A 22,348-nucleotide genomic window follows, 5' to 3' on the forward strand; every position below is an offset into this window, starting at 1 on the left:
AACGGGCCAGCAGTTAGCGTAAGGGCTATGTCATTGGACTTCCATGTAGTCAACCGTGGTTTGAGTCCTGGACCCAGTGGCTTAAATTCATGCCGAGCACGTGTGCGTGCGTCTCCAAGATCCCGAGAAGAGAATGGAGAAGGGACTGAGATGTGGCCATGCCTCCTGGGGCGTGATTTCTCGCTTTCTATTTCTCTGTCTCTCTGTCTTTCTGGTGAGCGCACACGCCCTACAGCAAAAACCTCTCCCCCTCGCCCCCGCAAAAAATGTATTTATTTAGATTTATTTCTTCCATGAAATAAAGGGACAGAGAGAGAGAGAGAGACAGTACCTCCAACAGGGTCATGATACTGCGGTACACCCCCAGTCTTCGGCCAATCCAAGATCTCAAACATATGCCCAGTATACTCAACAAGGTTTCTGGGCTTGAAATAAAAACTTTCATGTGGGACTGCCTCACAGAGCATCACATCATGTTTTCCTGCACACCACCGTCTGATCCTTTGGTACTGATTTCTTTTCTCGCTCTCTTTTTTTTTTTAATAAAGAGTTTTCTTTTCTTTAAATAGTTATGTATGCATTTCTATTGTTATTATTATTATGATTATGATTATTATTAAATTTGATCAGACAGGGACAGAGAGAGAGAGAGAAAGGGGAAGTGAGAAAGCAAGCCACCAGGTCTGGAACCTGGTCAGCCACATGGGAATCCAGTGCCTTTAACCACTACGCCACCTGCCAGCCCCGGTATTGATTTCTTCAATATGACAATAAAAGCAAAAATAAATAAAATGGAAGTACATCAAATGAAAAGATTTCAGCCCAGCAAAATAAACAATTAGCAGAGTGAAATGGCAACCTATGAAATGGAAGAAAATATTTGCAAACCATGTAATTGATAAGGGCTTGATATGGAAAACATAGTGGAAGCTCCTGTATCTCAATAGCAAGAAAACAAATAGCCCAATTAAAAGATAGGCAGAAATCCGGCTAGACTGTCTAGCAATTAAGGGAGCCAGATCCCACATGGCCATCCACACAGTTCAAATCCTGACTCTGGTGGCTTGAAAACCACAACAGGGACACATGTATGTGCTCCCCAAATCCCAACAGGATGGAGAAATGGGGGAGAAGGAATTGCAGTGTGACCTCTGTCTACTTGTGTGTGTGGTGGGGAGTCTCTCTTCCTCTCCCTCTCTCTTTCTCTCTGTCTCTGGTGAGCACATGCACCCTTGGCGAATTAAAAAGAAATTACTACTGAATGGATATAGTATGATCTCTTAAATGAAGCTATAATTAACTATTCTGATCCCTGTTTTAAGTGTGTGTGTGTATATGTGTGTGTGTGTAATCAAGCCTATTCAGGAGAGATTCTTAGGATAAATCCAAACAAAAGGGATCTTTCTCTTAAATGCTTTAAGACCTACATGCATAAAGACATTGTTTACTTTACTTTTTTTTTTTTTTGAGAGAGATTTTTGCTATAGGGTGTATCCATGGAGAGACAGAGAGAGACTGAAAGTGAGAAATCAGCTCCCGGGAGGATGGCCACACCACAATCCCTTCTCCTTCATTCTCCCCTTGGGATTTTGGGTATGCACGCACACGTACCTAGCATGAGTTTTAAGCTGCCAGGTCTGGGACTTGAACCACAGTCAACCATGTGGGAGGCCAGTGATGTAAACCATTATGCCTCTGCTGGTTCCAACATTGTTTACTTTTATGACTGGTCCAGTATTAGCTAGTCTTGGTCTTGGTAAATCGTAGGTTTACAAAATATGGCAAATTCCTATCTATTCACCTTGTTGCCAAGAACAACTTCTAATTCAAACATAATATATTGGTCTTTACTAAGGGGATTTGCTTATATTCATAATATTAATGAAACTTACCCAAGAATTCAACTTATATTAAATGAATGAACTTATACAGAAAATACACACTATGAAATTAATCATATATGAACAATGTAAAAGATTCATAAGCAAAATTTTATTTTGCAATAACTATTTTATGATTATGAAGATATAACCTGATCCAGGCAGAAAATAGACAGTTGTTCTTTTTAGAAAGTAATCAACTATCTACTGTACAAGCCAATACCTATAGCACAATGAAAGGATGAGGGTAATTTCTTTATACTGTGAACAGTTACAACAAATCCAGTGAACTTAATGTTATATACTTCATGTATCCCAATATTTTTTCACTTATCCTGATATGAAGTAAAAGCTCACAATGCTCACATGAAAAGGGTCATGTCATAACTTTGGTAAAGTTACTGTGATGGCCCTAAAACTAGAATATATAAAGACAAACACATAGTTCCAAATAGATCCATTTCAAATGGATGAACAGAAGTAATATATCATTTATTTTTAAAAATATTTCATTTTCTTGATTAGATCTGTGACCTCTTCGTTTTTCGTGCCTCTTTAGCAAATTCTTAAAAAAATTTATTAGTGAAGCTTCTTCCATCTAATTGCATGGACTGTGTCCCATGATGTCACATGCTGATTAACTACAGGAGCACTGCAGCTACTCACATAAACCGAACATAAAAAATTCCTGGAAGTTTATAGAGATCCACAAAGTGTTCTACTTAGAACAGATACATTTTTCTTCACCTAAAACAAGCATGAGGCAAAATATTTGCATGAAAACAAATAACACAAAAGTACAACCTTCAGAGGGAAAAAAATCTGACATTTACCAACAGTTTTGGGAGGTGAAACATCAACATTCAAATGATACAATCCATCACATGAATTTGTAATGTATCTATGTCAGGCAGAACTTCTCCACATTTGGGGCAAGAATGAATTGGAATATTCTGTTGTTGCTGTTGCCGCCAGTTTCTGTCCTCAGCTCCTGGAAATAAGCATTAAATAAAATGTCACTCCGTTAGTTCCATCTTGCAGGTAGTTTGGTTTGATTTAGTAACATATGGTTAATTTTTAACATTAAGCTTTGTAACCAATATGTAGTAGGATGTGAAACAGGTATTTGGTCTCTAAGTTATTACAGTACACACACAAAGAAAATCTCCCCAAACAGTACCTGCTTCCCTATTATTTTAGGATTGTAACTCGATTCCAGGTTCTAGGAATGTGAAAATAAATGGTTACATGGGTGCATGATAATATATGTTCTGGTAAAAACTAAAGTATTTGAGAGAAGAAAGGAGATAAATGAGGATATCTGCATAAAAAGGAGAGAATGTGGAGAAAGAAATGAAGAAAACACAGGTGAGGTCTCTTGGAACAAGGTATACCTTCTCAGAAGCAGAGACTCATTTAGTTGGCATTCATTCATTCACTCATTTATTTTGAGAGATTTTTGCTATAGGGTACATGTGCTCACCAGAGAGAGAGAGAGAGAAAGCAAGAAATTACTCCCCCTATGGGGACCAGAGGGCCCCCAATCCCTTCTCCTCTATTCTCCTCTCAGGATTTTGGGCACATACGCACACATGTCCAGCTTAAGTTTCAAGCCACCCGGTCCAGGACTCGAACTGCAGTTGGCTACATGGGAGTCCAGTGTCTTGGCCACCACACTACCTGCTGGCCCTTAGTTGGCATTTATTCACAGTCTTACTTATTCAGCAGATATATCTGAGCCCTCTCGGGGAGAGAGCACCTCTGTTGTGAGCCAAATGACAGAGCAATGGGGAAGCCAAGTGAGAGAAGCAGAAGTGGCAGAGTGGCAAGGCTTCAGGGATAATGGAGTATGACAGGAGTAAGAGAAGGGCCCAGGACTTTATTTTCATATATTTTTAAATTATTATTTTATTTAACTGTATTTATTTATTTTGATTTGACCAGAGAGGGACAGAGAGAGAGAAAGAGAGAGAGGGAAAGTGAGAAAGCAACCTGCCCAGTCCAGGACTTGAACTGCAGTTGGCCATGTGGAAGTCCAGTGCCCTTAACCACTACGTCACCTGCTGCCCCGGGCAGAGGACTTTAAATACCTCAGGGTAGAAAGGCCTTCTGGGTAAGACTAATTACACTCAAGAGAGACCTGAAGAGAGAGCAGGGGTTATCCAAGTGATCTAGTCCATTGTGTTGGTAATGACAGAAAATACCTCAGTCTGGGTAATTTAAGAGAATAGTGGGAACCAGCAGTTAGCGTAATGGCTATGTTGCTGGACTCCCATGTAGTCAACCGCAGTTCACGTCCCGGACCCGGTGGCTTAAAACTCACGCCGGGCGCGTGTGCATGCGTGCCCAAGATCCCGAGAGGAGAATGGAGGAGAAGGGATTGCGGCGTGACCATCCCCCCTGGGGGGTGATTTCTCGCTTTCTGTCTCTATGTCTCTCTCTGTCTGTCTGGCGAGCGCACGCGCCCTACAGTGAAAATCTCTCCAAAAAAAAAAGAGAATAGTGGTCTGTTTATTTGTTTGTTTACTTATTTTTAGAGGTTTTTGCTATAGGGCATGCGCTCTCACCAGAAAGAGAAACAGAAAGAGAGAAATTACCCACCGGGAGGATGCCATAATCCCTTCTCCTCTATTCTCCTCTCAGGATCTTGGGCATGTGAGCACATGAGCCCGGCATGAGTTTAAGTCACCAGGTCTGGGACTCGAACTGTGGTCGACTACACAGGAGTCCAGCGACATAGCCATTACACTAACTGCTGATCCCAAGAGACTAGTGGTTTATTTAGCTCATCTTCCTCATGGTCTGGAGGTCAAAATCTAAGGGCCATCACAACATGAGGGAGGACAAGAGAAAATTGTCTGGGTTGTGTGTGTCTCTGTCTCCGTTCTCCTTAAAAACTTATAAGGACCTCACCCTAATTGATTACTCCCAAAGGACCCACTTTTTGATACCATGAAGGTATTAGTTTCCCCTTAATACCCTTGCAACCAAATTTTAACACATGAATTTTGAGGGAGATATAAACCATACCACTGAGTGAAGTTATTGAGAAAAAAATGAAGAATGAGTCTCTTCTCTTCCTCCCATTATGGAGTTGTGCTGAGGTTCAGGCCTAAATTAGAGAATGCTTAAAATAAGCACTGACTCAAAGTAGGTCCTAAAACAATACAAGCTGATCAAGGCTGGAAATTGCTTTGCATCTCTCTGACCTGACCTTCTTGGACCAATGCAAACCATTCTGGTTTTCTTAGAAGTCTCAGCCCAGACTTTGGTTCAGCCCCTAAGATGTTGGTTTTGGAGATGAAACAGTGAAGGGTTATTTAATTTTATGTACATTATTTTAAAATAACAATAATATTAATAGTTTGTGTTCAGCAAACTTAAGACATATTTTTAAACAGATATATTGAATATATTGAATCATATATTCAGCATGATTTCTGAAGCAGGAAGCTTTCTGTTACTGTTGGCATGGAAGCAACTGTAGAGAAAATATAAACATGACTACATATGAATAAAACTTTACTTAATAGAAATAGGTAGCGGGTGAGAGCTGGCCTGTGGGCTTAGTTTGCTAAACCTTATTCCATGCAACAACCAGCCATCTGTCAGGGACTGCTGATTCTTCATTTTAAAGTTGGTTGCCTCTATTGGTCCTTTCCATGTTTGTCCTGGACTAGGTTTCAAGACCCATGCTTGGGCTGTTGTACCAGTCTACTCCTGCATTCTCTGATTTCTTGGCTCTTCACTCTATAAGCTGAGCCTTTTATTTATTTTTGTTTTTTAGGTTTTTGTCACGGGGTGTATGTGCTCGCTGGAGAGAAGTCAGAGACAGACAGTGAGAAGGAAAATGAGAAACCAACCCTCTAGAAAAAACGGCCACACCACAACCTTCTCCTCCAGTCTTCTCTCACGATTTTGGGCATTCATGCACATGTGCCCGGTGTGATTTTCAAGCCTCCAGGTCTGGAACTCAAACCACAGTAAACAATGTGGGAGTTCAGCTCCTTAACACCTGCTGGCCCCACTTATTTGAAAAAGTTTATCTATTTTTTTCAACAAAGAGGGGGTGGGATGAAAGACAAGGGCACCTTGTATCTTCGTATTGTGATCTGCCCCCAGTCCCAGCTAGCAAAGATCACAGGTATGCCCTTGGCATACTTAGGGAGGTCCCAGGACAAACCCAGGACCTTTTTCATATAGATCCAGTTGGGTCACCAGTGTGTACCACCTGGCCTCAAGCTTGGTAATTATCAACACATCATACTCATTTCTGCTTTTGCTCTTTTGCACTCGTACCACATTTACCTAACTCCTAGCATCAAGGTCAAGCTTAAAGTCACATCTTCTCAAGGCCTTTCATACCTCCCCTGGCCCTTAGCAATCATCCTTTCCTCTGAAGTTTCAGCACTATTCTTTTTACTACTCATGTGCTATCTTGCAATTCTTTTTCATTTATTTATTTTTAAAGAATTATTTTATTTTAACTTTACTTGTTTTAACTTGACCAGAGAGAGACAGAGTAAGAGCAAGAGAAAGAAAGTGAGAAAGCAAGCTGCCAGATCCAGGGCTTGAATGGTGGTCGGCCCTGTGGGAGTCCAGTGACCTTAACTACCATGCCATCTGCTGGCCCCTTCATTCGTTTATTTTTTTAAGGTTTTTGACAAGGGTGCATGCATGCACATACGCCCAGTGTGATTTTCAAGCCTCCAGGTCTGGGACTCAAACCACAGTAAACAATGTGGGAGTCTCTCCAAAGAGAGACAAGGAGAAAGAGAAAGTGAGAAATCACACCCACCCTGAGGGGATGGCCACACTGAAATCTCTTTTCCTTTTGTGATTTTGGGCATATATGTATACACACCCAGTGTGAATATCAGACCCTCCGGGTCTGGGATTCAAACCACGGTAGGCCAAGTGACAGTCAGTGTACCTTAACCTCACGTTACCTTCTGGCCCTGTAATTCAGCTTTTTATATGTACATACTGTCTCTTCAACTAGTCTACAGCCTAATGGGTTAGGCCTTTCTGGCTCCTAGTGCTTAGCAGAGTATTAAGGAACAGTAGACACTTAAATGGCTGCTGCTGACAATGATAAAATAAACTAATGGAGACAGTTTATAAAGCAGTCTGTTCAGAAACTAAAAAATCTAAGACAATTCTCTATTTAGAATTTGTCATGACAAAAAAAGCTTTCTAGGATAATTAAGAATAAATTTACACTTTGTGAAGATCTTTAAATGATAAAACTAAGTCAAAGACTATTTGATCAGTTCTTTTTTCTATTTAAAATTTTTTTTGAGAGATTTTTGCTATAGGGCACATGTGCTTGCCAGAGAGAGAGAGACAGAAAGTGAAAGAGAGAGAGAGACATCCCCACAAGGGATGATGGCCACACCACAATCTCTTCTCCTCCATTCTCCTCTTGGAATCTTGGTCATACATGTACATGCTCCTGGTGAGAGTTTCAAGCTGTTGGGTCTATGATTCAAACTGTGGTAGACTATGTAAGAGTCCAGTGATGTAACCATTACGCCATCTGCTAGTCCCTATTTGATTTTTTTTAAGAATTATTTTATTGAATTAATTAATTTTATTTCTTTTCAATTTGATCAGAGAGAGACCGGGATGGGGGGGGGGACGGGATGTGGGGGGAGGTAAGTGAGAAAGCAAGCCTCCAGGTCTGGGACTCAAACCACGGTTGGTATGTGGAAGTCCAGCACCTCAACCACCATGCCACCTGCTGGCCCCATCAGTTCTTTTTTCTTATATAAATAGAAATTTGCCTCCTATAGTTACAAAGAAGAAAAATTCTCTCTTAAATCCATTTGACCCAATATAATCTTGTAGGGTGCTTCTAGAAATCAGGAATACAGGTCTTCCTGAATATTCAAAGTCAGGATAGAGAAAGTGCCTGGCAGCATTCAAGTGTGCAGACACAACTTTTAGAGCAGAACACAGCTTTACCCACTGACGCTGTGAAGTGCCCAAGGCTAATATTTACATTAGGCCCTGGGTTATCTTTTCTCATATGCCTCATAAATAATACTAGGTTTACTTTTAACCTGAATCACTATATTTAATATTTACTTTAAGCTGGGTTTTTTTTTTTTTCCTGTATGAGAAATAAAACAGAGAAATAAAATACTGTGGAAGTTCAGGAGGGAAATGAATCATGAAGGTGGAATTTGAAATAAGTTTTAAACATGAGGTAACAATTCACTAGAAAGAGACTTTGGGGGCCAGCAGGTGGTGTGGTAGTTATAGCGCTAGACTCCCACATCACCGATCACAGTGTGAATTCCAGCTGGACCTGGTGGCTTGAAAATCGCACTGGGCGCATGTGCATGCATACCCAATCCTAGAAGAATGGAGGAGAAGGGATTGCAGTGTGGCCATTTCCCTGGAGGGTGATTTCTTACTTTTCCTCTCACTGTCTCTCTCAATAGTGAATGCACATGCCCTATGACAAAACCTTTAAAAAAAGAAAAAGAGACTTTGGGAAGACAGGACAGGTATATATGGGAAGATATTGCACAAACAAATATATGCAAATATGGACTTAGGACAAGTTGAAGGGGATGATTCAGACTGACCAGTATGTACAGAAGTCCAGCCATGCCAGGCCTTATCTGGCAAGGTAAAAAGTCTAGTCTGGATTCAGTGAGCAATGGATGGATTTCAGAATACTGTGCAAATGGTGGTTGCTATATTTTTGGTAGCTTGATTGGAATCTGTTGTATAGAATGCAGTGGAATTTTTTCTTCAAGCATCTTCTCTATGGGCCATTGTTATTTCCTGGAAACTTAGAATCATGAGACTCACCTCTTTGAACAAGGTAAGCCTGCTGGTCAGAGTCACTTGTCCTTGCCCCATGACGGCTCTGCATTTCCATCAAGGACTGCCTACTGGGAGTAAAAGCAACACTGTACGTGAGGTTCCACAACTCTGATGCATGACAACCTAAGGCAGTCAACAGAAGTATGAGAAAAAAAGAGTCAAACTATCAATACAATGCCTGGGTTCATAAAAAACAGAACGTGAGACTAACTTGAGTTTTTTTTTTTTTTAAGAATTATTTTATTTAACTAACTTCTTTCCATCCTTCCTTCCTTTCTCCTTCCTTCCTTCCTTCCTTCCTCCCTCCCTCCCTTCCTTTCAATTTGACCAGAGAGCTAGAGAGTGAGAGAGTGAAAGAGAGAGAGAGAGAAAGAAAGCCACAAGGTCCACGATTCAAGCCATGGTCAGCCATGTGTGAGTCCAGTGCCCCCAATCCCCACACCACCTGCAGGTCCCCCCCGCCCCCGTCTGTTTACCTTACCTGCCTCCATCATCAAAAGCATTATTCTCTTTCAGCAAAATTGCCAGCTGCAATGCCAGTTGCTCCTTTTCTTCATGAATTTTCTCTCTTGCTGCTCTTTCAGCATGAAAATCAGAACAGTAAACCTCCATCTGTAAGAGGAAAAAATAGGGATCAGCAGTTAGCGTAATGGCTATGTCGCTGAACTCCCACGTAGTCAACCACGGTTTGTGTCCTGGACCCGGTGGCTTAAAACTCATGCCGGGCACGTGTGTGTGCGTGCCCAAGATCCCGAGAGGAGAATGGAGAAGAACGGATTGTGGTGGGGCCATCTCCCCTGGGGGGGGTGATTTTTCGCTTTCTGTCTCTCTGTCTCTCTCTATCTGTCTGGCAAGCACATGCGCCCTATAGCAAAAAACTTCTCCAAAAAAAAAAAAAAAAAAAAGGAAAAAATATACGCAAGTCACTACCAAGACGAAAATGAACTCTCACAGCTCATTTGTTTATGAGGTGAAGAAACAGCATGCATGCTTTGCTATTTGAGAGGCCTCTTCAATGACAGGTAACAGCCCTGCAAGAAACCAGTATAACAACTGGCTGACAGCTTACCAATGACATTCAAATTGTAAACACAGTGTGTGCTTTAAAATAATTAGAACCCTATGACTGCACTGAGATAGGTGATCTAAATATAGATGCACCATGAGTTCAGCAAAACTCTCTGGCTTTTTTTGTTTTTAAATAGTAGTATTAGTGGTTTACTCATTCTTCTAGGTATATTTATGAAGGCTGGTCTGAAGCCAAATTTAACATAATGATAATAATAAATGCTATTCAGGGCAGCAGGTGGCATCGTGGCTAAGGTGTTGGACTATCACATGGCTGACCACAGTTCGAATCCTGGACCTGGTGGCTTGCTTTTCTCATTTTCCCTTCTCTTTCTCTCTGTGTCTGGTGAATTAAAAATAATAACAATAATGATAAATAAAATTAAATAAATAATAAGTGCTATTCATTGAACTGCAAACATGTTGGGTGCTATATATCATTTTTAAAAAAAGAGGTTTATAAAAATGTTTATATATAAGGCTAGCAGGTGGCATGGTGGTTAAAAGTGCTGGATTACTACATGGCTGACCAAGGTTCAAATCCTGGACCAGGGGGCTTGCTTTCTCACTTTCTCTCTCTCTGTTTCTCTCTGGTCAAATAAAAAATAATAAGAAGAAATGGAGTTAAATAAATAAGTCTTTTAAAAAAAGTTTATATACTTATTTCTTTTAAGAACAAGAGAGACAGAGAGAGAAAAACCCCCAACAGGGCTTTGATGCCATGATCCACCCCAAGCCTCAGGCGCCTTGGATCATAGGCAAGTGAATGTAGATCTTAATGTGGAATGACAAAATTTTATAAGACATTTTAGGGGAATATCTTCATGGCCTTTGGGTATAAAATTTCCTAAACAGGACACAAAAAGTACTAAGCATAAATGAGAAGACTGATAAAGAGTATCTTAAATTAAGAACTTTTGTCCATCAAGAAACCCCTTTATGAAAGTGAAGAGGCAAAAATAAATGGCAGGGGTTTGTCTGCAGAGTACATACATAACTTATAAAATCAAGAGAAAGGTAAAAAAGAAAAAAAGGGCAAAGACTTAATCAGTCATTTTACAAAAGGGGATACCCAGAAGGCCAATTAACACACGTAAAACAGTACTCAACCTCATTAGTCGCCAGCGAAACACAAATTAGATGAGATATCACTAGATAGGCACCAGAATGGTTAAAAGTGAAATGACTGACAATACAAGTGCTGGTAGAATGGAAGCACTATTGATGGGGTGAAAACTGGCATAACCACTTTGGAAAACTGTTTGGTACTACCTATTAAAACTGAGTAACAGGCATAGCTTAAGAACCAGCGATTCCACTCCTAGGTGCGCACCCAACAGGAATGAGTGCACCTGTGAACAAAGAGGCATGTAGGAATGTCATAGCAACAATAACCTTAATGCCACAAACTGGAAACAGCGCACCTACCTATCAACCTTAGTGCAGATAGATAAAACTCAATGAGCGGTGCGCACTAAGGTTTGGTGCACTTTCCACATGTTTCAACTGAAAATTCATTTCTGGAAAAAAATATAAAATGAACAAGGTACTTTTAAAATCACTCCCATTTGAGACTGTAACCAAGGTTGGCTTCACTCAGTGTGGGATTCAGAATGAATCTTACCTGAGCCCTGAGGACAGTCATGGTTTCCAGGTCCTCTTCCTGCTTGGCGATGGTCTGCTTCATCTCGTCCATTTGAAGCTGCTTGGCAGCCAGGGCCTTCTCTGCCAGTTCCAGTTTTTCACTTAGTTCCTGCAGCACCACCTTATCTACTTTTTCTGACTAAAAAAGACAACATTATTCTAGAAATGGTCTTGAAATAATTCAACTGATGTAGTAAAATATTAGATAAAAAATTACTTTTTCAAAATTATTGGCAGTACATTAGTTAATTAGTAATGCTAACTTATTTAAAAAAGTTGTAATCATATAACTTCAAGATTTCAAATAATTTCCTAATTTAAAACAACAATTCAAAAAAGATAACCCTAAAATAAGGAAATTGTAACAAACCCCAGTCTTGATAAGGTTGTGACTCATTGATACTGTAATTTTTCCACACTTACTCTTACTCTTATTTTGTGAAGTCAGTGAAGAGGAAGAAACATCTTTAAATTTTTTTCTGGGGATTTCCTTTCTTTCTTGTTCTCTCCCCCTTTCTTTCTTTCTCTTGCTCTCTCTTTCTTTCAATTTGACCAGAGAAGGACAGAGAGAGAGAAAGTTAGAAACAAGTCGCCAGGTCCGGGACTTGAACCGCATCAGTTATGTGGGAATCCAGCGCCCTTAATCACCATACCACCTGCCAGCCCCAAAAAACATCTTTAAATTTAAAATCTATTAGGTCTTAGAGAAGAAAAATATTCTATTAAAAATAAATGAAAAACAGGGACCAGCAGATGGTGTAATGGTAACATCACTGGGCTCCCACATAGTCCACCGCAGTTTGAGGGCTGGACCTGGCAGCTTAAAACTCACACTGGGCAGATGTGAATGTGTGCCCAAAATCCCAAGAGGAGAATAGAGGAGAAGGAATTGTAGCGTGGCCATTCCCCACTGCGGGGTGATTTCTCGCTTTCTGTCTCTCTGACTGTCTGGCGAGTGCACACACCCTATAGCGAAAATCTCTCTTAAGAAATAAATCAAATAAATGAAAAACAAAGATTATATTTATAAGGATATAAAGTCAAAGACCCTTTTAATTCAACACACTGATGGTCTTTACATTTCAGAGCATGCTGGAGATTATCACTAATTTAAACAGCAGGTTGATGAGTACTAGGTCCCAAATTCACTGACAGCAGGCAAGTGGCCCAGCGCAGTTCCAGACAACACATGGCCCTGCTGGCCCGTCAGCTGTCTCGCTATGCTCCATTCACACAGGAGCCCATGTTTTTAGCTCTCCTACAAACCTATTCTTAGAAATACTAGTGCATACTCTGTGGGATCCCTCCACCATCTTTATACACAAAGTGTGTTAGACATCTGAAGAACCTCTTAAGACACAAGAATCAATAGTGGGGCCAGCAAGGGCATGGTGGTTAAGGTACTAGACTCCCACATGGCTGACTACAGTTTGAGTCCTGGACTTGACAGTTTGCTTTCTTACTTTCCCTCTCTCTCTCTCTCTCTGTCTCTTTCTGGTCAAATTAATAACAATGATGATGATGAATACAAAAGATAAAATAATTCTTTTAAGAAAAGAAATCAATAATAAACTGGAAAACTACCTTTGAAACCAGACTTAGTTAAGAATTCATTAACTATGAAACATTCAACAGTTTACATTCATTTCTAGACTGTGGTAATAATGGTTTTTAATAAATACCTCTTTTTTTGTTAGTTCCTCAATTGTTTTTAGTGCATTAGTATGTTCTTGAAGAAGCGTGCTGTATGTCAACTGCAGAACAGCTAATTTGGACCTATTAAAAAAGATATTAAAAATGAAATTATGGGGGAAAAATAGAAACTTACACTGTTACCTCCCAGCTGTCTTCAGAAACCTCAAGTAGCATAATCTCTCCTACCCTTATTATCCCACCTCCTACTGGCATTTTATTATTCACAGAGAAAATAATCTTTAAAAAAAAAGAATGATATATAATTTTCATAATTTTGTTATAACAAAACTTTTTACTTTCATCTCCTCTGAAAAGTCTCCTAGTACTGCTTCAAATATGCAAAAAGGAAATTTTTATAAAATTGCTCTCAAATCCTAATTTTAGCCTGTATTTAAACAAACAAAAAAAGCTACTCTATGTACTCTGGACAAGTGGCTATTCCATTATGGCATCCTCACTCTTCTTTCTTTCGTTCTTTCATTCTTTCTTTCTTTCGTTCTTTCTCTCTCTTTTTTTTTAAAGGGTTTTTTCCATAGGGTAGGTACTCTCCCTCTGAGAGACAGAGACAGTGAGAGGGAAAGCGAGAAATCACTCCCCAGGGGCATGGCCATATCACAACCACTACTCCTCCATTCTCCTCCTGGTATCTTGGGCATGTGTGCACACACACCCAGTCTGAGTTTCAAGCTAACAGGTCCAGGACTTGAACCACGGTCAGCCATGTGATAGTTCAGTGCTTTTAACTATCATGCCATCTGCTGGTCCCAGCATACTCACTTTTCATCTGCTGTTTTTGCTTGCTCCATTTTGATTTCGGATCGCATGCTTTCCACTTGTAGTTCTAACTTTTTGTTATTATAAACAAGCTCTTGCTTTTCATTCAACTCTGATGGGGTTGCCGAATTTTTTCTTTCAAGGGCTTGACACCTAAGAAAGATCAAGATTTCAGGAGGATAAACAATGTTCCTTCACTTCTCAGTGGCTTTTAAACAATTACCAAGATTATGTAAAATATGAAGAATTATAGGGCTATAGGATTTGTGAATGCAAAGTAAAATCTTTTTATTTTCCTGGCTTCTATACTAGACTTGGCAATATATTTTTTTAAATAATTATTTAATTTTATTCATTATAATTTTTTTTTTTTTTAATTTGACCAGAGAGAGACGAGAGAAAGGGAAAGTCAGAAAGCAAGCCTCCAGGTTCGGAACTTGAACCATGGCTGGCCATATGGGATCCAGCACCTTCACCACATGCTACTTGCTGGTCCCTATTTGGCAATATTTCTGAACCCTTTTGTCTAAACATAAAAAAAATATACAGATCTAAGAAGTATTGTGTACTTTGAATAATTATTGGGTTGTCAGAAACGTCATGATGTATTTTTTTTAAATGTTTTGCTATGCGAAAATGCATTATGACTTTTCAGATAAGCCAATATTTAAAGTAGTCATGCAAATACTTTTTTTTTGAAAGAGAGATTTTTGCTACAGGGTATGTACACTCACTGGAAAGAGAGAAAGAGAGAAAGCCAGAAGTCACCTCCCCAGGGGATAGCCATGCCACAATCCCTTCTCCTCTTGTAATTCTCGACATGCATGCACATGCTCTGGCGTAAGTTTCGGCCACTAGGACCAGGACTTGAATCACATGCGACTATGTGGGAGTCTAGTGATGTAACCATCATGTCATCTGCTGGTCCCCATGCAAATAAATTTTTGTGAAACACAGGCCACAAAAGTAATTGGCTGACAGTATGTTTCTCATATTGTGAGCCATGGACATTTCAAAAAGTTATAGATTCTGTCAATCAATATTGTCAGACTTCAACTTCTGACAATAAGGGGAAAAAGGAAGTGCCCCTAAGTTCTCTTAAAAGATCACAAAGAGGGACCAGCAGATGGCGTAATGGTTACATTGCTGGGCTCCCACATAGTCCATCACAGTTCAAAGTCCAGGCCCTACTGTTTGAAACTCATGCTGGGCGCATGTGCATATGCATGCCCAAAATCCTGAAGGAGAATGGAGGAGAAGGGATTGTGTCATGGCCATCCTCCTTTGTGTGTGTGTGGGGGGGTGATTTCTTGTTTTCTGTCTCTCTGTCTTTCTCTCTCTCTGGTGAGTGCATGCACCCTATAGCAAAAATCTCTCCCGAAAAGGATAAAAAGATCAAAAAGAGAAAATCAATACAATGATGGCAAAGACAAATAAATGACAGCTTATGTGCAAGGCATTAACACCACCAAGTGCATTAAGCTTCTTATTTAATATAACGAACACAAAAAGGAAATTATGACACAATTTACAAATGACAAGGTAGATGTTTAGAGAGGTTAAATAAATAACTTGACCAAGGTAATACCACAAATAAACTGTAGACCTATATTTGAAATCTAAGGTCTGCTTGTCCAAAACCTTCAGCTTTTTTTTTTTTTTTTTTAATTTTTTTTTTTTTTTTTTTTTAAAATTTAACCATTTCTTATTTTTAAAATTTGACCAGAGAGGGACAGAGAGGGATAGTGAGAAACCAAGCTGCCAGGTCTGGGACTTGAACCGCGGTATGCCATGTTGGAGTCCAGAGTCCTTAACCACCACACTACCTGTCAGCCCCCAAAGTCCTTAGCTTTAGCTGCTAGGCTATAACAGATAACCACAATACTGTGGTGTGTTGGTAAGTAAAACCCCAAGAAAACATGCACCCATATACTGCACTACAAACATGTTTACCAACTGATCCAACAGAACAATATTAGCTTAGCTTTATCAAGTCTGAGGCAGCTTCTTACATCAAGAGAAATAAGCAAATAAAGAATTACCAATATATATGCTAGCTTTAATAATCAATTAAAAAAACTGATTGAAATTGGGGCCAGCAGGTGGCGTGGTGGTTAAGGGCACTGGATTTACATATGACTGACCATGGTTTGAATCCCAGACCTGGTGGCTTGCTTTCTCACCTTCCCTCTCTCTCTCTCTCTCTCCCTCCCTACCTCCTTCTCTCTCTCTGCCTCTCACTCTCTCCCTCTCTGATCAAATAAAACAAACAAATAAATAAGGTTAAATAATAATTCTTTAAAAAATTGATTGAAATTGATTTTTCTTCTAAATAAACTCACTTAAGCCCCTTATGATCTTTTCAACTCTTAGTTCATGTCAGTTTAAGACAGGCACAGGAAATTTAGCTCCCAGCTTTGTACAGGTCTCATGCAGGCTAGTCCAATATGTTTAACAAATACCCACAAAGAGCAGAATTGAAGTTGCCCAGCCTACTTCTCCCACATTACAACACATATTTCATGCTTATAGATTAATCAGTACATTAGTGTTTTCTGGATTCCTATTCTAATTAGGTCTCTATTTTTCTATTAGTAACATAGTGAGAAAACTATTTTTTATAGCAACATGCGTTATAGAAATGTGTATTTTTCAAAGCAGAATGAAATTGATCTCTGGTACTTACTTTTCTTGAAGTCTCTTCTTCATTAGCTCAGCTTCACTCAGTTTTGTATGAGCCTCTTGAAGCTCCTTAAACAGGGATGTCACCTGAAGGCTTAGTGTTTCCACTTCACTTCCAGCCTGTCACATAGGAAGTCCTAATCACACATTTGTGACCGTCATCAGAAATTAAATGGACCTCTGGGGCTAGCAGATGGCACAGCAATTGGGGCACTGGACTCCCATATAGTGACCACAGTTAAGTCCAAGACCTGGCATCCTGCTTTCTCCTACTCTCCCTTTCTCTCTCTTGTTTCTCACTGGTTAGTGCACATGCCAATAGCAAATTTAAAATAATAATAATAACAAATTTTGGAGAGGTTTTTGCTATAGGGCGCGTGCGCTCGCCAGACACAGAGAGAGACATAGAGACAGAAAGCGAGAAATCACCCCCCAGGGGGGATGGTCACGCCGCAATCCCTTCTCCTCCATTCTCATCTTGGGCACGCATGCACACGCGCCCGGCGTGTGTTCTAAGCCACCGGGTCCGGGACCTGAACCGCGGTCGACTACGTGGAGTCCAGCGACATAGCCATTATGCTAACTGCTGGTTCCCAATAAATCATTCTTTTTTAAGAATTATTTTTTATTTAACTTTACTCATTGTCTTTATTTTATTAATTTTTTACTTTTCTGAAGCTGACCAGAGAGAGAGGAGAGTGAGAAAGTAAGCTGCTAGGTCTGGGACTTGAACCGTGGTCAGCCATGTGGGAGTCCAGTTGCCTTAACCACTATGCCACCTGCTGGCTCCATAATAATTTTTTTAAAAAAGAAATTAAATGGACCTCTGTGAGAAAACAGTCTGAGCCACTAATATCCAATTGAGACTGGTGAAATGCTTTGACTTTGACAAACACCTCAATTATCTTGTCTGGAAAGAAATGTTTTGGATACAACTCTGTTTCCTAAGAGTATTAACTGATCAATTCAGTGCATATGTAATGATGATAATGACTTTATCACTATTAAAATGAACTCATAGTTCAGAAGATCACAGAAAACAGAGATGGCAAAGCACTGTCTCATTTACCTAGCTAACAATGCACTCCCATAGTCCTTTGCCAATCTGTGTTTCTAGCTTATGTACCTATTTTTATTGTACAGCCTTTCTTCCAGCTGCCCTACAATTTTTGTAAGTGAGTTTCATGACACCTTGGAAGTCTCAATGTGTCTCTATTATTGGTTATTGAATTACTCTTAGTTCCCACAGTTCTATTACTCACTGGTGGTCTCCTCATCTCAGTGTTCTAAATGTATTCCATTCTCTTGAAAGGAGGGGACTCAGCCCCCTACATGACATCCTCAGGTCGGGCATTTGCTACACATGTTTGCTGAATAAGTGAATCAGAGACAGTGAGTGTTTTATTATGTTAAAGCCTTTTACATATCCTACTATAGTTATCATAAATTCATGATTTCATGATCTCTTAACTTAAGATTCTGAAGGCTTCAAAGGCACACCTCCAAGTGAACACTCAAAAGATAATCTAACTTCAAAAGGTTCATGGAAAAATGGAATGAAAGTCTTCATTTATTTTGGTGTAAAAACATTTTGAAATCCATGCATTTTTTCCTCATAAAATGCATTTTCCATGAATACTTTAAAGCCCTCTTCTATAAATGAGTCTCGTTCAATAAAACTGCTTTATTCAAACCAGTAGAACCAGAACCAATAACTTTCAATTCTGCTTTAAGTTTCTGAGTCACATACTCAAGTGATCTCAGTATAAACTAGACAAAATTCCTTTTCATTTAGTGAACTTGTTAGTCTAGGAATTTAGGAGTGGAAAAGAGTCACGAAGAGACACAGGAATGCATCTGACTACAACTGACACTGAATGAAGTTTAAACCAGGACAAGGAAACATGAGGGAAATAGAAAATATCCGACCTCAGTATTATTTCTGTATTTCTAAAGCAAAAACCGCATCATGAGACTGAAACACAGCCATGCTGCCACTCTGTTAACAGCACGGGGAGTGTGGCAGCAGTCCTGCCACGAGAGTACTCACAGTGCTCTTCTCTTCATTCTCTTGTTCTGTGCTCCCCTCTGTCTGGGTTTCAATCTCAGAGTGATCTTTTGCTTTCTTTTCAAAGTCTGAAATTCTGAAAAATTGCAGAATGTATGGAAGTTACTTACGCTTTCATTTCAAGAGAAATAGCAATTTTGGGAACACTAAAAAGGATATTTCTTCCAAGTGTGGATAAAGGAACAGAGATTTTCAAAATCTCACCACCACATTAGCATGTTGTTTTATCATAAACCTCCTAGAACTGATGTAAGAGAGTAATATACACAGAAGTAAAAGACAGATGATGCTCATCTTGAACACTTTTCATGTAACTATACCAATCAGAAATACGTATATTTTAAAGTTTTTTGCCATAGGGCATATGTGCTTGAGAGAGTAAGTGACAGAGACAGAGATGGGAATATGAGCAATCGCTCCCCAGGGGGTATGGCCACACTGCAATCCCTTCTCCTCCATTCTCATCTCAGGACTTTGGGTGCACACACACCCATGCCTGGCATATGCTTCAAGTCACTCAAACTACAGTTGGCCATGTGGGAGTCCAGTGCCTTAACCACTATATCATCTGCTGGCCTCCAGAAATATATATATATATTATTTTAATCTGACCAGAGAGGGATACACACAGAGAGAGAGGGAAAGTGAGAAAGCAAGCCACCAGGTCCAGTACTCGAACCTCGGTCAACCATGTGGGAGTGTCCAGCACCTTCACCACCATGACACCTGCTGGTCCCCAGAAATATATTTTTTTAAGGAATATTTACTTAATGTTATTTACTGTTGTTTTTTAATTCAATGAGAGAGAGAAAGGGAAAGTGAGAAAGAAGTTGCCAGTTCTAGGACGCGAACCAAGGTTGGTCATGTGGGAATCCAGCGCCTTAACCACTACGCCACCTACTGGCCCCCCAGAAATATTTTTAAAACCTGTTTTTGTGTATGTTCACATATATGTGCACGTGTGTTCTATAAGTGTGTGTCCTGTTTATGAAGAATTTAGCAGCCTGATATATGGAGGTAAACATAAAAAAAAACTAATATTTTGAAAGTGGTTATTGGGAAATGGCAAAAAGTTGGTAGGGAAGGGATCAAAGAACACTGTTCTCCATAAGAAGCTTGTACAACAACCAGTTGTTTACTTGAACATAAAACTGATTTTTTAAAAAGAACTTAGTGATGACTAAAAGTAAAACAAGTGACTAAAAGTAAAACAAGTGCTGCAAACTGCCAAACCTAATCCGTGAGCAGGCACTATCTCGAGCTAAGCCAGATAAATGGGTTAAGCACCTGGTGAGAGGGGTTGGACGGTAGGCCTCGATAACACCACTCACACATGACAGAATTTTGACCTACATTCAAATTAGAACGCCTCTTAATTTTCCAGGGCACATTTTCACCTTCGGCTGACATTTCCCTGTTGTTTGTTGATTTTCCTGGGCTACATTTCCTACATAATTCTCTCTCCTTACTGGCTTTCAGCATGCTTAGAAAACACAAATTATGTGAGATATCATAACAATGACAGGAAGAAAAATCTACTGTTCCCTTTTCCCATAAATCACTTAAATTTTTTTCAGAATAAATTTTGGAACACCTATATCCACATTTCTGGTGACTAATGAAAATGGTCAAAGACTGACTTATTTGAGAAAGAGATGTGTTAGGTCGTACAATGTGCTTTTATCATATCCTATACAGTAGGTTGTCAGGAAAGTCGTGACATGTTTTTCTATGCAAAATGCATCACGACTTTCCTGACAACCCAGTATGATGTAGATCAAGCCAGGCTGTTCATGTATTGGTGATTTTATTTCTTGCTTTCAATCCTGCCCGAGCTAGGAGGGAATTCTCATCCTGACACACGTAGAGGACATGAGTCCTGGCAACTAATTCACGACGTGCCAGCTAAATAGAGAGAAAGCTGGCTCACCAATTTAGGAGTAAAATAATCAGAAATGTAATGGTATTGAGAAGGTGACCTTTACAGGGAGCAGCAGACTTCCATTTCCAGGGCACGCCTAACTCATTAGCTACAGCGTGAAGAGCTAGATACCTCTTAGCCTCTAGCCAGAAAGCTATGATTATGTTGAGAGCAGGAATTCCATATATCATATGAAAGATCAAAATGTATAATTAACAAATCCCTAGGTTTACACTTTTACTAGTGAAGCTAATCATATTCCTTTAAGTAACAATATGTTACTAGCTAAATCTGACTTCTTAAAATAGTAAATAGAACTTGGGAGATACAAACATGCTTACAAAATACACACACATTGACTGTTCATGTCTGCTCACGATCTCATTCAAAGCATACTTAACACTTTACTTTAAAAGTGCAAAAAGAATGCTTTTATCTATTCATGCATTATTACTATGTTTTAGGATTTACCAAAAAATGGACAGTTTCATTACTCTGTTAGAACATGTGGTGGTAGTCTCCTAGAAGTCACCTTTGAACTTTTCTAAGGGGTATGGGGTAGGACATAGGGCAAAAAGCAAGGAATTGTAGCTACCATGCTGTTTTCACTTTTAAAAAGAGCTGATCACCAAATAGGTCATTGGACAAATGACTGATGTGCCTTCCCGATTACTTTTCATTCTGGAAAAATTTTTTCATTCTGAACAAAATAGCTTATGTTTCGTATCTTAAGAACATATCTTCTACTAGCTAAAAATATAAACTTCTTCACTTAAAACATGCTCCTTAAGCTGCTGTGCTTTTAAGATTAATACACCATTTATAATGTCCAAGAAAATTAATTATGCCATAGTATATTTATGATGAAATGTTTCAGTCATCAGAGTCAGAAAACCATTTCATACCCTTCCTGTATCTTACATCGGTTTGGTTTACCACTCTGCATTTCTAGAAAGTACATTACCAAATAGAATTTCACAACAACTTTACCAGTCTAAACAGCTTTGATTTTGGTAACGTTTTGCTGCAGGTGTATCAAAACACAAAAGTCCACCAGACATTTTAAAAAGACATATATAAGGCCTGCAGGTACCGTGGTGGTTAAAGCACGCAGCATTCCCACATGGCTGACCATGGTTCGAATCCTGGACCTGGTGGTTTGCTTTCTCACTTTTCTTCTCTCTGTATGTCTGTCTTTCTCTAGTCAAATTAAAATAAATAAATGAATAAATAAAATTAAATAAATAATTTTTTTAAGGCACATATATACACAATAGTAGGAACCACCTTCCAACTCATTATATGAAGCCAGTATTACCAGGCCTCATTACAAAGACATTACAAGAAAAGAAAACTACAGACCAATATCCCTTATAAATGTACATGCAAAAACTCTCAATAAAACACTAGCAAACCAAATCTGGCAAGATATAAAAAGTACTATACACCATGATCAAATATGTTTTATCATGGGAGTGCAAGGTTAGCTGAACATTCAAAACTCAATTAATGCAATATACCACATTAATTTTGAAAAAAATCCTCTATGACCATCTCCACATAAACAGAAAAAAAATTCAAAATCCTCTCATCGATAAAAATTGAGACAAACTAAGAATAGAAGGGAACTTTTCAACCTAACAAAGGCATCTATGTATAACCCACAGGTAATATACTTAATGGTGGGGACCAGCAGTTGGCATAATGGCTATGTCACTGCACTCCCATGTAGTTGACCACGGCTCGAGTCCCAGACCCAGTGGCTTGAACTCACAC

The 22,348-nt window shown here is 39.4% G+C and overlaps 1 protein-coding gene across 2 annotated transcripts in view; it reads right to left on the reverse strand.

Annotated features, from left to right (window-relative positions):
- Positions 1–2,570: 2,570 nt before the first annotated feature.
- Positions 2,571–22,348, reverse strand: part of OPTN (optineurin) — a 60,430-nt gene continuing 40,652 nt past the window's right edge. The window contains exons 7-14 of one of the 2 annotated variants that reach the window (XM_014588388.2): positions 18,634–18,727; positions 16,588–16,703; positions 13,905–14,054; positions 13,115–13,208; positions 11,413–11,571; positions 9,202–9,332; positions 8,706–8,785; positions 2,571–2,871 (exon numbers count right to left, since the gene is read on the reverse strand). In XM_014588388.2, the coding sequence (XP_014443874.1) occupies positions 2,744–2,871; positions 8,706–8,785; positions 9,202–9,332; positions 11,413–11,571; positions 13,115–13,208; positions 13,905–14,054; positions 16,588–16,703; positions 18,634–18,727 (952 nt within the window). In that variant the 3' untranslated portion in view covers positions 2,571–2,743. Of the gene's footprint in view, positions 2,872–8,705; positions 8,789–9,201; positions 9,333–11,412; positions 11,572–13,114; positions 13,209–13,904; positions 14,055–16,587; positions 16,704–18,633; positions 18,728–22,348 lie in introns of both variants that reach the window. The other variant, XM_006150004.2, reaches the window with a different exon arrangement.

The sequence above is a fragment of the Tupaia chinensis genome, unplaced genomic scaffold (assembly GCF_000334495.1).
Source record: "Tupaia chinensis unplaced genomic scaffold, TupChi_1.0 Scaffold000275_1, whole genome shotgun sequence".
NCBI lineage: Eukaryota > Metazoa > Chordata > Mammalia > Scandentia > Tupaiidae > Tupaia > Tupaia belangeri.